The 17182-nt window shown below is 35.5% G+C and overlaps 1 protein-coding gene across 4 annotated transcripts in view; it reads right to left on the bottom strand.

Annotated features, from left to right (window-relative positions):
- Positions 1-360: 360 nt before the first annotated feature.
- Positions 361-17182, bottom strand: part of SANBR (SANT and BTB domain regulator of CSR) — a 56781-nt gene continuing 39959 nt past the window's right edge. For all 4 annotated transcript variants that reach the window (XM_047746559.1, XM_047746562.1, XM_047746561.1 and 1 more), the window contains 6 exons: positions 6990-7081; positions 6083-6111; positions 5931-6004; positions 4839-4927; positions 3004-3095; positions 361-1860 (listed from right to left, as the gene is read on the bottom strand). In XM_047746559.1, coding sequence (XP_047602515.1) covers positions 1824-1860; positions 3004-3095; positions 4839-4927; positions 5931-6004; positions 6083-6111; positions 6990-7081 — 413 coding nt within the window. In that variant the 3' untranslated portion in view covers positions 361-1823. The remainder of the gene's footprint in view (positions 1861-3003; positions 3096-4838; positions 4928-5930; positions 6005-6082; positions 6112-6989; positions 7082-17182) is intronic.

Raw genomic sequence — 17182 nt, forward strand, 5'->3', positions numbered from 1 at the left:
GGTTGGTAAAAATCAATTCACTGGTACAGTCCTCCCAGGGGAGAAGCAATTTGCCTTTTTACCATTAGTTAAAAATCTAAAGAGCAGACTTCCTCTTCGAGTAGTAACCATCACCGCACCATAGAACATGGACAAGCCTAAAGCCTTTTTGAGAATACAGTAAGAAAAACAAGACTCTGTTTTTTTTTTTTTTTTTAAAGATTTTATTTATTTATTTGAGAGAGAGACAGTGAGAGAGAGCATGAGCGAGGAGAAGGTCAGAGAGAGAAGCGGACTCCCCGCAGAGCCGGGAGCCGATGCGGGACTCGATCCCGGGACTCCAGGATCATGACCTGAGCCGAAGGCAGTCGTCCAACCAACTGAGCCACCCAGGCGTCCCAAGACTCTGGTTTTTAACAGAGCTTACAGATCATGTACCATAAAACATTTTCTTTTGAAAATAAAAATTTTATAATCTATTTCAAAAACATCAAACAACTGAAAAACATCTAAACTGGAATAAAATTTGCAAACAGAAGTTCAAAAAACTTGGAAAAGCCACACATATAACATCGAGTAACATCTAGCTTCATTTATCAGCTAAAACACTCACTTAAAATGATTTCTGTATGTGTTAACTGAGTTTAGCACTTCAGTATTTCAATAGAGACTGCCATTCTGTCACACGTTATCAAAGCCTGCTCTCTAAATAATTTGAAGAAATTCCAATTACAAGACAAATGAAGACTGAAAATAGAAACAGTGCATCTTAAAGTTTTCCAGAGGTCTACACACAAGTAATTTCCAAACACATAATTTTTTTATATGCTTATGGTTTGGAACAAATTTTCCCTGAGCACTCTTTCTGCTTGGTTAGAAAAATTAAGACATGATCTATAAAACAGAATTTAGTATGATTTCTACTGAATGCATGCCATTTTTCACCCATCAAATGTATTTGGGAATGTTGCCTTCTAGATATTGCTAAAGTAAAAAATAACTTTAACTGTTGGAAGGGGCTATTTGAATGGCTTTCGAAATATGGTTAAGTTTTAGAGCTCCGAGTACTGCACAGTGCGTGTTTCAAACAACTGAAATGATTCACGATCCTAAAACTATCAATAGTTATTTTAACACATTCAGAATGGCACTAGTGTCACAGAACAAGAGGTAATAATCAGTAATTTCAGCTCAGATAACCAACAGATAAGCATTAAAAACTGAAAGAAAAACAAGTTGAATTAACATTGTGCTTTCCATGGAATAATGCTGAAAAAAATTAACCCTCCTGGCCAACACAGGAAATACCTCACACCCTGAAAATTTATTTAATGCAATCTGGAGACCTGTCACTCCTTAATATTCATGCAAACTTAAAATTAGCATCACTGGGAGTTTCATCACATAAGCTGCAGTTCCCAGTGCTATCCCAAGATTTACAGCCCAAAAGACATGCACAGCACCACCACCCAGCTGTGGTCCCTTAATTTTTTAAGGTTTCAAAAAGTCTTAGCTACTTGAGAGTTTAGGTATCCTCTCTTTCAAATAAATAAAGGATAACAAATATAAGGAGTCTTAACTATGCAAATTTGTAAATGCTAATTTTCTATGTAGCCTAGTATCACATTAAAGGAAAATCAGATTTAAGAAGTTTCATATTTACAATTTTAGGTTCCAGAAGACCTAACTATGTGTTTCCCTCAGTGTTATGATTTATGTAGTTTGCAAGAATAATTAACAAATAACTTAAAACATTTAGAAGTCATTGTTCTGAAGATCTTCAAGAAGTGAGCGATTTCAGATGTCCAGAGGTCTGTCTTCTTTTTAGTTATAGTTAAGGTGCTTTATGCAGGACGCCCTGGACCAAAACGGCTTTTAGACCTAGATTTTTTAAATAGAAAAGAAGGTCAGAGGTGCTTCTAAAATAATAAGAAGTTGCTGTTGCTTTACGTTATGCTTGCTTGACAGCATCAAAGTTTAATGAAATTTCATGTAGCCCCATAATACATTTTTAAAATCCCTTGGAGTGACACATATTTTGGAATTCAGATTTTTTTGGGGGGGTAGGGAGATAACATCACATATATATTGTATATTATGGATTGGAGCAGTGCCCTATAATCAAACACATTAATGTTTCTTCAGTGAAACAAATGAACATTTATATTCAGTGAGATAAATAAAAACTATAAATAGCATCACAGTAGCTCAGTCTGGGTTTGAGTGGCCACAAAGTATAAAAAAGTCTTGGTGGCTTTCTGAGGTTTCAGATTTCAGAATTGCTGATAAGGCATTTGGATCTGTAGTATTAATGATCCAATCTCAGTAAATGTTAATCTTTAAAAGAAAATTTGTGATTTAAAATCAGAGACAGAGACTACAACAAGTTAGACTTTATTAAGAGAAATAATAAGGAACAGGAAAGACTTCAATGATTTAAACAAATAACATATAACCTATAAACAGTATAAAATTCTACTAATTCACAGTAGCAGTAGAGCTTACATTCCCATCCGCTGCTGGCTCAGAACAGAGCTGATTCAATCAACAGAAAACTTAAAAAAAAAAAACAACTCTCATTAAATTTTGTGCTTATGATCTTTTCAAGCCTTAAGTTTAAGTTAAAATCTGGTTCTGATTAGTGTCTTGATGATCTAATCCTTGAAACAAAACAAATAAAACTCCAATTATGTGCTGCTAGTGTTCATATGATTTTCCCTAGAAAAAGAAAATCACGGGGCACCTGGGTAGGTCAGTCGGTTAAGCGGCCTACTCTTGACTTCGGCTCAGGTCATGGTTTGAGGGTCCTGGGATCGAGCCCTGCATGGGGCTCCATGCTCAAGGGGCGGGGCAGGGGGAGTCTGCAGGAGATTCTCTCTCACTCCCTCCCTCTGGCCCTCCCCCTGCTTGCTCTCTCTCTCTCTCAAAATAAATAAATAAATCTTCACCAAAAAAAAAAAAGAAAGAAAGAAAAGAAAATTATTTCAAAGCCAGTGGCATTCTGAATTTTTTATACTGATTTACCTTGTATTTTTTTCTGAGCTGCTTTGCCGTGTAGTGACTGGCACTGAGGCCTTGATTTGCGCTTCGAGTCTGGAATAAATACCTCCTGCGAACTGCAGAGTAAAGTGGCAAAATGAAGTTGTTATTTTTATGGAATCAACAGAAGCTCTGCTTTATTAAAATGGCATTACTTTTTAGCTAACAAGCAGTTTTATTTTGATTTTTAAAATTCAGGCTCTTTGAATTATAATTTCTGTGAATAGTTTTACATACAGTGAAATTCACCCTTTGTAGGATATAGTTCTGAATTCTGACGAATGCATACAGTGGTATAACCGTCATTACAAGGGAGGCATACATCACTTCCACTGCCCCAAGAAAACTCCCTGGTGCCTCTCATAAGTCAACCCATTGCCACCACCAGTTCCTGGAAACTACTGATCTCTTTTATTGTCTCTATAGTTTTGCATTTTTCAAAACATTATATAAGTAGAATTGTATAGCCTGGAGCCTTTTTAGTCTGGCTTTTTTCACTTTAGCATAATGTGTAGGAGATTCATTTATGTTGCTGATTTATCATTAGTTCTTTCTTTTTTATATGTATCACAGTTGGCTTATTCATTTACCAGGTAATGGCCATTTGGGTTGTTTCTAGTTTTTGGCAATTCTGAATAAAACCACCATAAACATGTGTGAACTGATCTCTGCAGTGAGTAAGTGTTTAACTTTATAAGAAACTGACAAACTGTTTTCCAAAGCGGCCTATTCCTTTCCGTGTCCCTACTTGCTGTTCCAGATGCTCTCCATCCTGGCCAGCATTTCTTTCTTTCTTTTTTTTTTTTTTAGACATTCTAGTTGGTATCCAGGGGTGTCTCACTGAGGTTTAAATTTACATTTCCCTAATGACTAATGATGTTACACCTTTTTGTGTGCTTATTTGCCATCTGTAGCCCTTCTTTCATGAAGTGTCTGGTTAATCTTTTGCCCATATAGTTTTATTGGATTATTTATTTTATTATTGAGTTTTCAGAGTTCTTTGTATATTCTGAACACAAATCCTTTACCAGGTAAGTGTTTACACATAGTTTCTCATAGATTATGGCTTATGTTTTTGTTTTAATAGTGTCTTTAAAAAAAAAAGTGACACTCAAAAATAGTGTCATTCAAATTTTGATGAAGTCCAAATTATCAATTTTTTCTTTTATAGATCATGCTTTTGGTGTCACAGTTAAGAAATATTTGCCTAACCAAGGTCACAAAGATTTTAGAAGTTTTAACACTGTATGTTAACTATATTGGAATTAAAATTAAAAAAAGAAATATTTTAGAAGTTTTATAAGGAAGTAAATTTCTAAATAAAAGAATTAGGGCAAGAGTAATTATAAATACATAATACTAATACTAATGTTAATAAATAGTGTTATGACTAATACATAACTTTAGTAAGAACATAGGTATTTCTAGTTACCACTTTCAGCAAGATGACCTCTTATTTTAGAAATATTATCTAAGCACTGCCTACAGAGTTAACTGAAATCAGCAACTTCCAAAAAGTCACCCTCTGGGTAGTCAGTATTTGGTCAGCCATTCATGGTTAATCTACTGTTGGCGTGACATTATACTTCCAGGAATAACCTACATTACTATGTGAGCTAAAGAGGACCCATGGGCCATGGATAATAACATGGAGAACATTTGTCTGAGTCAAGCTAACTGGGACAGAATATAAAAATATATTAAAGTACTTAAATTGGTCTTTTCAGATTCTGCCTAGAGCATCTTTATATACCTCATGATGAAAACAAAGTAGGAAGGTATATCTAAGCGAGCATGGTATACTAGCACATTATTCTTACTTCTTTTGCTTCCTTTGACTTGACTCGGTCCAGATCACCCAATCTCATCTTTATAAGGTGCCCTGTAATTTCAGACATCCGTCGCTGATCTGGAGGTAAAAAATAATAAACCTAACTTTTTATGAGGATGATTTATAATTTTTATTTCTTAAAGAACACTTCAGTTATTGAGAATTTATGAAAATACCATTGGATACCATTTTATAGACATATACACTTATTTATCTTTGAAGAACTTCAGGCAGCAAGTGGTAAATGGCTCATATAGATAATTGTGCCGCTCTTAAGGCTACTGTAAACCAACCTAAAACATGATAGTCATCTTTAGAGTGCAAGTAAGGGGTAACAATCAGCTTGACACCTCCAAACCACAGGTGTATATTATATGTAATATATATGTATATATATTGCATCTATATATAAAATACATACACACACATATATATACATACACCTATATATACTATATATACACATATATACATATACACATATATATATTATATGTACATTATCTGCGGGGATTGTCTACTAATAAAACCCTGGTTGAGGGGCACCTGGGTGGCTCAGTTGGTTGGGTGTCCCACTCTTGATTTCAGCTCAGGTCATGATCTCAGGGTCATGAGATCAAGCCCCACATCAGGCTCTGTGCTCAGAGAGGAGCCTGCTTGGGATTCTGCAAAGCTTTTCTTCCCCCACCATTTTTTTAAAAAAATATTTTATTTATTTATTTGACAGAGAGAGATCACAAGTAGATGGAGAGGCAGGCAGAGAGAGAGAGAGAGAGAGGGAAGCAGGCTCCCTGCTGAGCAGAGAGCCTGATGCGGGACTTGATCCCGGGACCTGAAATCATGACCTGAGCTGAAGGCAGCGGCTTAACCCACTGAGCCACCCAGGCGCGCCCCCCCCCACCATCTTTTAACAAACAAACAAACAAATAAAAATTCTGGTTGCTTCCTAAGGGAATGTGTGAATTCTGAGCCTCATTCTAGTTTGAACATTTTAAGCTATTCAGCATACTTCATAAAATGAAAGATTCCTATCATTGATACTTATACCTAATTTGTACATTATGTACATATTAAAACTTACCATCTTCCCTTTGTGCATCCTGGTTGAATCTCAAGGATCTTGTGGCATCCCATTTATTCTTCTGCATGCTCACACTATTAGAAAAATTAAACAAAAATCAGCATTGATGCTTTAAGAGTGGGTATCTGATTGGATTAAGGAGGAATACTTACATGAAAGGAGACACATCTCTAGAAGTTGACTAAAAAAGAGTAGACAACATTAAGGTTCAATTAGAACACATTTACTGATTAGTTTTATAGTTAGTAATAAAAAGCAGCAATAAAACAGGTTCAGAGAAGTTAAGAAACTTGTCCAAAGAGATACAGATCTAGAATTTGAATCCAGCTTTATCTGTCTGACCTGGAAGCCCCAGCTTATGAAAACTTTTAGAATTCACCGAGTTGTGTGCTTGTGGTACTTAGCATGCAGGTGAATGTACAACCTGTCCAGTGTAATTGTGTGGAACTAGTAACAACCCAGCCTTTCATACATTTTTGGAAGCCATGGTTTCTCTTTTAGTCAAATGTGGTTACTACTGTCCTTTTATTCCTACCTGGCTTTTTACCCCTTCCTTCAAAGTTATGGGAAATAAGAATTATTTTAAAAGGCCAAAAATACATTTATTTAAAAATTATAAAGTCTACTTACTTTTCTTATTTCAAAGTCTATCTTTTTGAATAAGTAATATTGGTTCAAAATTCAAAAGTTACAAATAGCACATATAGTGAAAAGTCTGTTTCCCAATTTTCTTCTTTAGAGGCAGTGAGTCTTTATCAAATTCCTGTGCAGTTTTTCAGAGATATTTTATGCATATATAAAGACATATATATTCCTCTATCCATGCTACAGAAATGTTAGAATATGCCAAAACACATACTGTTTAGCACTTTCCTTTTCTCACTTATCAATATATCTTGGAGATTTTTTATCTCAGTTTGCACGGACTTTGTTCATTTTTTATACTGTTGGCATTCCACTGTGGTATATTTTTATTCTTCTTCAGATTTTCCTTGGCTGTATTTGCTTATTTATTTCTCAGTATGAACTTTACAACAGTAATGGATAATTTAGAGCTACCTTCTCTAGGGCCTTTTCTTTCTTCTGACCACAGGGTGAAGACATCTGCTTTTTTGGTTGTTTTGTGAACTTCTTTGGCTTTTCCTTTTTCCCTGACAACAGAAAGTCAATGTTATGTTTCACATACTTCTCCAATGCACTTGTTACTTATGAACAATAAAACAATAAAACTATTTTAAAAAACACTGTTTCTTAAAACTAACAAATTACCTCTAAATAAAAAGTAAATATATGGAAAAGTCAAACTGAATGTGTTTTCACAGGGGTTCATTTTACTTTTCTTCTTTCTACTTGATGAAAAACTTCGGGGGAAAAAAATCAAGGCAATGAATTCAGAGTCCCAGTGAAACTAGATGTTGAAAATGTTTGGAAAAAATCAACATATTTCTCTGAATATAATGTGATAGTGGAGTCAACACCTAATACCAAATTTTTATGTATATAAAAATAACTATAACTCAGAAAAACACAGTTTGAGAGTAGAATAAGTGAACTCACAAAAAATATTTTAAAATGTCTTTTGCTTGGGGAGGAGGAAGAGCTATGAGACTCAAAATGGAGATAGGACAGAAATGACCTTGGGAGGAAACAGATTTGGGACAAATTGTATTCTGGACTGGTGCATTCCTACAATCAATATTCTGAATTTATTCTGGCTGACCATGTAGAGGAGAAAGGAAAGGAAGAGAAGAGAAGGATGATAAAGGGGCATTTCTCTCAAATCAATGTTTGAATGTAAGGCTGGTACATTAAATCACTTGCCAAACATCAATTATTTGTATATTGATGTATACAAACACTGTGTAGTTTTTGCTCTATCTTAAAAAGGAAACTTTATATTACTACCACAAATGGAAAACCTGTAAAATGTGCTACAAGGAAGATAACCTTGAAGATACTATAAAACAAACAAATAATCAAACAAAAATAACTCAGATGCCCTGGGGTGGTGGGGGTGTGTGGGGAGGGGGTTCAGTTGGTTAAGCATCCCAAGCTTCATTTTGTCTCAGGTCATGATTTCAGGGTCTTGAGATCCAGTCCCAAGTCAGGCTCCGTGCTGTGTATGGAGCCTGCTTAAGATTCTCTCTCCTCTGTACCCCCTCCCGTACTCATGCTCATGCTTGCTCACTCACTCAAAAAAATAAAATAATAAAACAGTATTAAAAATCTAGACAGAGGGGTGCCTGGGTGGCCCAGTGGGTTAAGGCCTCTGCCTTCGGCTCAGGTCATGATCCCAGGGTCCTGGGATCGAGCCCCACATCGGGCTCTCTGCTCAGCGGGGAGCCTGCTTCCTCCTCTCTCTCTGCCTGCCTCTCTGCCTACTTGTGATCTGTCTGTCAAATAAATAAATAAAATCTTAAAAAAAAAAATCTAGATAGATTTATTTGCCTCCTGACAAGCCCTGAGTCCCTGACATGTGTTTACAGTTAAAACAGGAGATAAACTAAGTATTATAAAATTGCTAATGGACATGATACGGTGAGATTTGATAATGGAATGTGAATACAAGTTCCTTTCAAAGAAAACATGATAAAAACAGAACAAAAATATTATAAACTGTTATCTGTAGGTACTGGCAAATATAGGGAGGTAGAAAGTGTTTACATTTAAAAGATGCCTAAAATAGGGACGTGGGTGAGGGTGAGGAATGAAACAGGAGACAGGGATTAAAGAGTACACTTATAGAGATGAACAGAGTAATGTATAGAATTGAATCATGGGCACCTGGGTGGCTCGGTCGGGTAAGTCGCTGCCTTTGGCTCAGATCATGATCTTATGGTCCTGGGATGGTCCTTATATTGGGCTCCCTGCCCAACAGGGAGTCTGTTTCTCCCTTTCCCTCTGCCTCTCCCCTACTGCTCATGCTCATTCTCTCTTTCTCTCAAATAAGTAAATAAAATCTCAAAAAAAAAATTGTTGAATCACTATTTTTTACACCTGAAACTAATCTAACACTGTATGCTAACTATACTGGAATTAAAATTAAAATCTTAAAAAAAAAGATGCATAAGATGAGAACTGTGAGTTTATGGCTTTCTGCCTGAGGGCACTTCCCAATACCTTGAGCCAAGGGAGGAAAATTACAGCATTATGAGTTCGAGGAAAAAGACGATAGAATTCAAAGTAAGAGAAGCTGAAAGTTTAAAGGGAAAATTTTGGAAGAAAGTCACAAAAGACTTAAGATCTAAAATGTGACTATAAACTCTGCTCAAATGAGTGTTAAATCATGAAAGTGTATGGGAGACGGGAGGAAATCTAGCTAACCAGGCAAGCAGAAATTAGGTTCAGGTGTTGACCCCTGTAAGACAGAATTGTTTTTGGTGAGAGATCAGAGTTTCTTGTACCTTTGACTAAATGCTTTCCCAAAATGCATAGAGCTCAAGCTCTAGGAGTCTTACTTAGGACTGGAAAAACAACTAGAAATCTAGGGGGAGTCCACAAATCAAGGAAACCACTAAGCAGTTAAGTCCCAAATCTGAATACAAAGTTTGTCCAAAACCTTGCCTGACAAGTAAAATTATACTGGCTGGTATGACCCTGGGGGTCAGGCTAAAATAGTAGTAGTTAATAGCCAAGAAGAAACCTGTGCGGAGACATGAGGGAGACAGATTTTGCAGTTTGGGTCAGGCAAGTTAACTGCCTACTAGAACAAAAACCCCAACAATCCTCAGAAGAACAAAATAGGAATTGCACAGATAATCTACCAAAAGTCACAAGATGAAGAAACTGAAAAGTATGAACCACTCAGAAAAGAAATAGTCAACAGAAACATTCTGAGAGAGCTTATATACTGGATTTAGCCCACAATGATTTCAAAACAGCTATTATAAATACGTTGAAAGGGAAAATGGTGTTATCGAATAAACACATAGGAAATCTCAACAAACATATGGAAACTATAAGAGAAGAACTAAGTGGAAATTCTAGAACTGATAAGCACAATAATTGAAATATTTAGCAGATGGGCTCAAGGGGAAAGTCTGAAATGGTAGCATATATCAGTGAAATGTGAAGTCAAACATTAGAAATTATCCAATCCAAAAAATAAAGCGAAGAATGAAGAAAATGAAACAAAACTTCAAAAACCTATGGGACAATATCAAAAGGTCTAACATACATGTATTGGATTCTAGAATGTGAGTGAGAAAAAGGGACAGAAAAAATACTTAAAGGAATAATGACTGTAAGCTCCCCAAATTTTGTTTAAAACATTAATTTACAAATCCAAGAAGCTCAACAAAGACCAAGTAAGAGAGCCATAAAGGAAACCACTCTTAGGCATATCATAGTCAGGCTTCTGGAAGTAAAAATAAAATCTTGAAAGAATCAAGATAAAAAGGGCCCATTACATATAGGGGAACAATTATATCAATGACTGACTTCTCATCAGAAACAACAGAGGCCAGAAGATATTGGAATGAAATACAAACTGATAAAAGAAAAAAATAATTGTTAAAGAAGAATTCCATATTGAAGAAAACTGTACTTAAAAAACAAAATGAGGGATGCCTGTCTGCCTCAGAGTAGATGACTCTTGATCCTGGGGTTGTGGGTTCAGGCCCCATGTTGGGTGTAGAGATTACTTAAGAATAAAATATTAAAACAAAAAGTGAAATAAAGACAGTTTCAGATATATAAAGATGAAAGAATTTATTGCTAGTATACCTGCACTATAAGGAAACAGAAGTTCTTCAGAATAAAAGAAATAACATCACATGATAACTCAGGTATAAAAAAATAGTAAATAGTAGATATGTATAAAAGACTAAATATATATATTTTTTCTTTTGTTCCCCTACATTCTTTCTTTCTTTCTTTATTTTTAAAAAGATTTTATTTATTTATTTGACAGAGAGAAATCACAAGTAGGCAGAGAGGCAGGCAGAGAGAGAGGAGGAAGCAGGTTCCCTGCTGAGCAGAAAGCCCGATGTGGGGCTTGAACCCAGGACCTGGGATCATGACCTGAGCTGAAGGCAGCGGCTTAACCCACTGAGCCACCCAGGCGCCCCATCCCCTACATTCTTTAAATGACATACTGTTTCAAGCAAAAATCATAACCCTACCGTAATTATATATAATATATATAGATATATAACGATAACACAAAGAAGGGGAAGCTAAGAAAATTATATTATTTTAAGGTTATATATATATATATATATATATTTTTTTTTTTTTTTTTAAGATTTTATTTATTTGACAGAGAGAGATCACAAGTGGGCAGAGAGGCAAGCAGAGAGAGAGAGAGAGAGAGGAGGAAGCAGGCTCCCCACAGAGCAGAGAGCCCGATGTGGGACTCGATCCCAGGACCCTGAGATCATGACCTGAGCCGAAGGCAGAGGCTTAACTGCTGAGCCACCCAGGTGCCCCTTAAGGTTATATTTTACTTCAAGTTATTCTTATTAGCTTTAAGTAGGCTGTGATAGGTTAAAGATCATGTTGTAATCTTTAGAACAACCAAATGTTGGGCGCCTGGGTGGCTCAGTGGGTTGAGCCGCTGCCTTCGGCTCGGGTCATGATCTCGGAGTCCTGGGATTGAGTCCCGCATCGGGCTCTCTGCTCAGCAGGGAGCCTGCTTCCTCCTGTCTCTCTGCCTGCTTGTGATCTCTCTGTCAAATAAATAAATAAAATCTAAAAAAAAAAAACAAACAACCAAATGTAAAGAACTATAACTAAAAAGCCAGTAAAAAAATTAAATGATATACTAGAATTACTTTCTTAGCACAAAAAAAAAGCAGGAAAGGAGAAATAAGAGAAGCATTAACATTTGGGATAATTAGAAAGTGAACAGCAAAATGGCAGAACTAGGGGTGCCTGGGTGGCTCAGTCAGTTGAGCGTCTCTCTCTTGATCTAAGCTCAGGTCTTGATCTTGGGGTAATGAGCTTAAGCCCTGTGTTGGGTTCCACTCTGGAAATGGAGCCTACTTAAAATTAAAAAAAAAAAAAAATGGCAGAACTAATGTAATCCTATCATTAAACACATTAAATATAAATAGAATAAGGCTCTAATGAAAAGCTGAAGATTGTCAAACTGGATAAAAAAACAATTTCCAACAACATGCTACCTATAAGATATATACTTTATTTTTATTTTTATTTTTATTTTTTTTTTATTTGTCAGAGAGAGAGAGGGAGAGAGAGCGAGCACAGGCGGACAGAATGGCAGGCAGAGGCAGAGGGAAAAGCAGGCTCCCCGCCAAGCAAGGAGCCCGACGTGGGACTCGATCCCAGGACGCTGGGATCACGACCTGAGCCGAAGGCAGCTGCTTAACCAACTGAGCCACCCAGGCGTCCCAAGATATATACTTTAAATTAGAAAACACAAAAAGGTTAATAAAAGGTTAGCAAAAAGATAACAGTAAACAAATCTACAGTGATTATATTAACACCAAACAAAATAGGCTTCAAGACAAGCAATTCTACTGTAGACAAAGAGGAATACATCATAATGAAGAGTCAATACACTATAAATGTATGCCTAATCACAAAGCTCTAATGTACACAAAGTAAAAATGAGTAGACTTAAAAGACAAAAACACGTAAATTCATTATAGCTGGAGATTTCAATACTCTCTTTTACTAATTAATGGAACAAGAAGTCAGAAATGAACAGTCAGAAGATAAGCATGATTACAGAAGATTTGGAACAGACAACCAAACCAACCTGTCTGACATTTATAGACTACACCATAACAACAGAATTCATATTCTCTTCATGAACATTTAGAACATGTGTCAATAAAATGTAAGGGATGAAACCACATTGAGTGTGTTCTCTGAGTATTATGGGATTAAATTAGAGACCTGTAACTGAAAAGTATCTGGACAATCTGAAAATATTTGGAAATTAAACAACATACTACTAAATAACACATGGATCAAATAAAAAAACAGGGGAATTAGAATACATTCTATGTTGAAAATAAATGAAAACAAGACATGGCAAAGTCTGTGGGAAATAGTGGTGCTGAGAGCAAATCTTACAAGTTTAAATGTTTACATCAGAAAAGAAGAAAAGCAAAACACCAATGATTTAAGTTCCTTAAGAAGCTAAAAAAGGAATTAAGCCCAAAGCAATTACAAGGAAGTGAAAATCAATGAGATATAAAACAAACTATAAAGAAAGTCAATAAAATCAAAAGCTGGTTCCTTGAAAAGATCAATTAAAAAACATCTAGCTAAACTGATCAAGAAAAAAGTGGTAAAACAAATTACCAATATCATCAATGAAAGAGGGACATCACTACAGATCCTTCAGACAGAAAAGGATAAGAAAACACCATAAGCAACTTTATGCCAATAAATTTGAAAACTTGGATAAGATGGAGAAATTCCTTGAAAGGCACAAGTTATCAAACAGATTCAAGAATAAATAAAAGACTGGAATAGTACAATATTACAGCTACCAAATCATAATTTAGAACCTCCCCATAAAGAAAACTCTAGGTCTAGATGACCTCATTGCTGAATTTTATCATATATTTAAGGGAGAAATAATACAAATAGTACACACGTTCTTTCAGAAAAGAGAAGTGAGGGGAGCACTGTCTAACTCATTTTACGAGATCAGTATTATTCTGGTCACCAAACTTGAAGACATCACAGAAAACTAAAAACAAACAACTAATATTGCTCATAAACACAAACAATCCTTAACAAAATACCAGCAAGTCAAATACATTAATATAAAAAGACAAATACCTCATAACTAAGTGGAGTTTACCTGAGAAGATTGGTATAACACTTGAAAAACCAATGTAATTCATCATACTAATATATGGAGAAAACCTAGATTATCATCTCAATAGATGGAGAAAACATATTTGACAAAATTCAACACCAATTCACTATAATTCAGCAAATTAGAAGTAGAAAAGAACTATTTCAATCTGAGACAGGGCATTTATGAGAAAGTGAGAAACCAACCACTAACATTATATACTTAATGGGTAAAGACTGAATGCTTTTCCCCTAAGACAGGGAGAAGGTAAAGATGTCTGTTCTCACCACTTCTATTCAACATGAGGTCCTAACCAGAGCCAAAAGGCAAGACAAAGAAATACAAGGCATATGTATTGGAAAGGAATCTAATAAGCAAAGAAAAATTAAGTGAAATTAGCAAGGACACAGAAAAAAGTTCATTTGGAACAACTGGAAAATTTTCCAACTGAAAAACTGGACAATTTTTTAAAAACCTACTTCCATTTATAACAGACTAGAAAAAGCACTTAGGAATAAATTTAACAAAAGATGTTCAATATCTAAATATTGAACTACATACTAAAACTACAAAACTAAAACTAAACATACTAAAACTAAAACTACAAAACATTGTTGAGAGACATTAAAGAATTAAATAAATGGACAGACTTTCCAAATTCATGGATTAGAAGACTTGCCATTGTAAAAAAAAAAAAAAAAAAAGGTCATTTTCATTTTCTCCAAATTGATACTTGGGTTCAATAAAATCCCCCAAAAATTCCAACAGTAATTTTGTAGAAATAGTGACCTTTAATCTAAAATATACAGGAAATGCAAAGCACCTAGAAATACCAAAATAATCTAAAATAAAGGACAATTTTGAAGGACATACATCATCAGATTTCAAGAATCACTAAAAACTACAAAAATTAAGACTGTGGTACTGATATACTGATGTAAAATAGACATAAGAATCAACGGAAGAGAACAAAGAGTTTAAAAATAGATCCACATGTAAATGATCAGTTGTTTTTTAAACAAAGGTGTCAAGGTAATCCAAAGGGGAAAGAACATTCTTTTCAACAAACAGTTCTGGGGAAACTGGCTATACTTATAGGAAAACAAAGGGAAGCTCAACCCTTAACTCATACCATATATAAAAATTAACCTGGAAGGGATCATAGACTTAAATAGAAAAGTTTTTTTTTTTTTTTTTTTAAAGATTTTATTTATTTATTTGTCAGAGAGAGAGAGAGAGGGAGAGAGAGCAAGCACAGGCAGACAGAATGGCAGGCAGAGGCAGAGGGAGAAGCAGGCTCCCCGATGAGCAAGGAGCCCGATGTGGGACTCGATCCCAGGACGCTGGGATCATGACCTGAGCCGAAGGCAGCCGCTTAACCAACTGAGCCACCCAGGCGTCCCTTAAATAGAAAAGTTTAAATCATAGAATTTCTGGAAGAAAATAGCAGAAAATCTTTGTGACCTTGGGGTAAGCAAAGATTCATGTCATTAAAACATGAAACATAAAAGGAAAACTAAAACATTAGAGTTCATGAAGATAATTTAATAACTTTGGCTCTTCAAAAGACATCATTAATAAAAATAAAAGGAAAGTCATAAACTGGGGACAGATATTTGCAAAATATATGGACTTGTATCCAAAATATATATAAAGAATGCTTATAATTCAATAATAAGGCAAACAATCCAACTAAAAAATAGGCAAAACATCATTTAAGGGGCGCCTGGGTGGCTCAGTGGGTTAAAGCCTCTGTCTTTGGCTCAGGTCATGATCCCAGGGTCCTTGGATCGAGCCCCGCATCGGGCTCTCTGCTCAGCAGGGAGCCTGTTTCCTCCTCTCTCTCTCTCCCTCCCTGCCTCTCTGCTTACTTGTGATATCTGTCTGTCAAATAAATAAATAAAATCTTAAAAAAAAATCATTAAAAAAAAAACACTTCATGTAAAAGGTATATAAATGGCCAATTAGCAAATGAGAAGATGCCTAGAGCAATTTATCACTAGAATGGCTAAAAGTAAAAAAAGTAATAATACCAAGAACTGGTAGAAATGTGTAGCAACTGGAACTCTCATACATTGCTGGTGAGATGCAAAATGGTACACTTTGCAAAACAGTATGGCAGTTTCTTATAAAGTTAGACAAAATATACCCAGCAATTCCACTCCTAGGTATCTACCCAAGAAAAATGAAAACCTATGTCCACACACACTTGTAGGCAAATGTTCATGGCAACATTATTCATAATAACCAAGAACTGGAACAACTCAAATGTCCATGAAATGGTGAACGGATAAACAAATTATAGTATAGTCATACAGTGGAATACTACTGGGCAATAAAAAGGAACAAACTACTGACATACACAATATAATTGAAACTCAAAAACATCACACTAAGTGAAAGAAGCCACACACAAAAGACTACGGATGATTCCATTTACATGAGACTTTAGAAAAGGTAAGCCACAGTGACAAAAGCAGATTGGTGGTGACCTGTGGGGTGGGACTGGGGAAAGGGAACTGAGTGTAAAAGGGCAGGAATTAATTTTTGGGGGTGATGTTCTAGTCTTGACTTTGGTGGTGGTTACCCAACTGTATGCCAAAATTCATCAATATGTATACTTAAAAATGGGTGAATTTTATTAAAATTCATTATATTCATTCTCCATTATAAATTCTACCTCAATCAACTGTGGGGAAAAAACCTCACACAATCCATAGTAGCATTTCTCCTTGACTAATTATAATTTTAAAATAATTAATAAATAATTGATAAATAACTATAATTGACAAATAAAATAACTGATAAATAACTAGTTTTTTAATAAGAGTATTTGACGCATCAAGAAAAATTATATAAAACTTGGAAAAAAGACAAAGGGAGGGTTGTATGTCCTTTTAGTGTCATACTGGAGGACTGCTTAAGAGGCCATGTAGAAATACTTAAATCTCAAGGAAAATATCCTTGTATCTGACTCTCCTATTACTGTTGATTGAAGGCCAAATGCTGTGAAATTTGTAACTTGCAGATTTTTGTATCTAACAGAAATGCAAATGATTTCTGTTTAGAAGATAACCTCAAAGGTGATTGGTTTACTGCATTATAAGACATCAATTAGTTTCGAATCTAACTTGCAATACTCTTTAACATTCTTTTTCAAATGCCTATAAATACCTAAGTCTTCAAACGCTCTTTGAACAAATTTTTTCCCTTATTTCTCTTGCCAAAGAGCTCAAAACTTTTGACACAAGTTTATTCTGTAGTTGTATAAAATCATGTTTTTAATTTCTTAAGAATCATATTCTGGGGATGCCTGGGTGGCTCAGTCGGTTAAGCATCTGCCTTCAGCTCAGGTCATGATCCCGGGGTCCTGGGATCGAGTCCCACATCAGGACTCCCTGCTGAGCAGGGAGCTTGCTTCTCCCTCTGCCTCCACTGTTCCCCCTGCTGGTACTCTCTTTCTCTCTCCCTC

Source organism: Lutra lutra, chromosome 9 (genome assembly GCF_902655055.1).
Source record: "Lutra lutra chromosome 9, mLutLut1.2, whole genome shotgun sequence".
In the NCBI taxonomy this organism is placed as follows: Eukaryota; Metazoa; Chordata; class Mammalia; order Carnivora; family Mustelidae; genus Lutra; species Lutra lutra.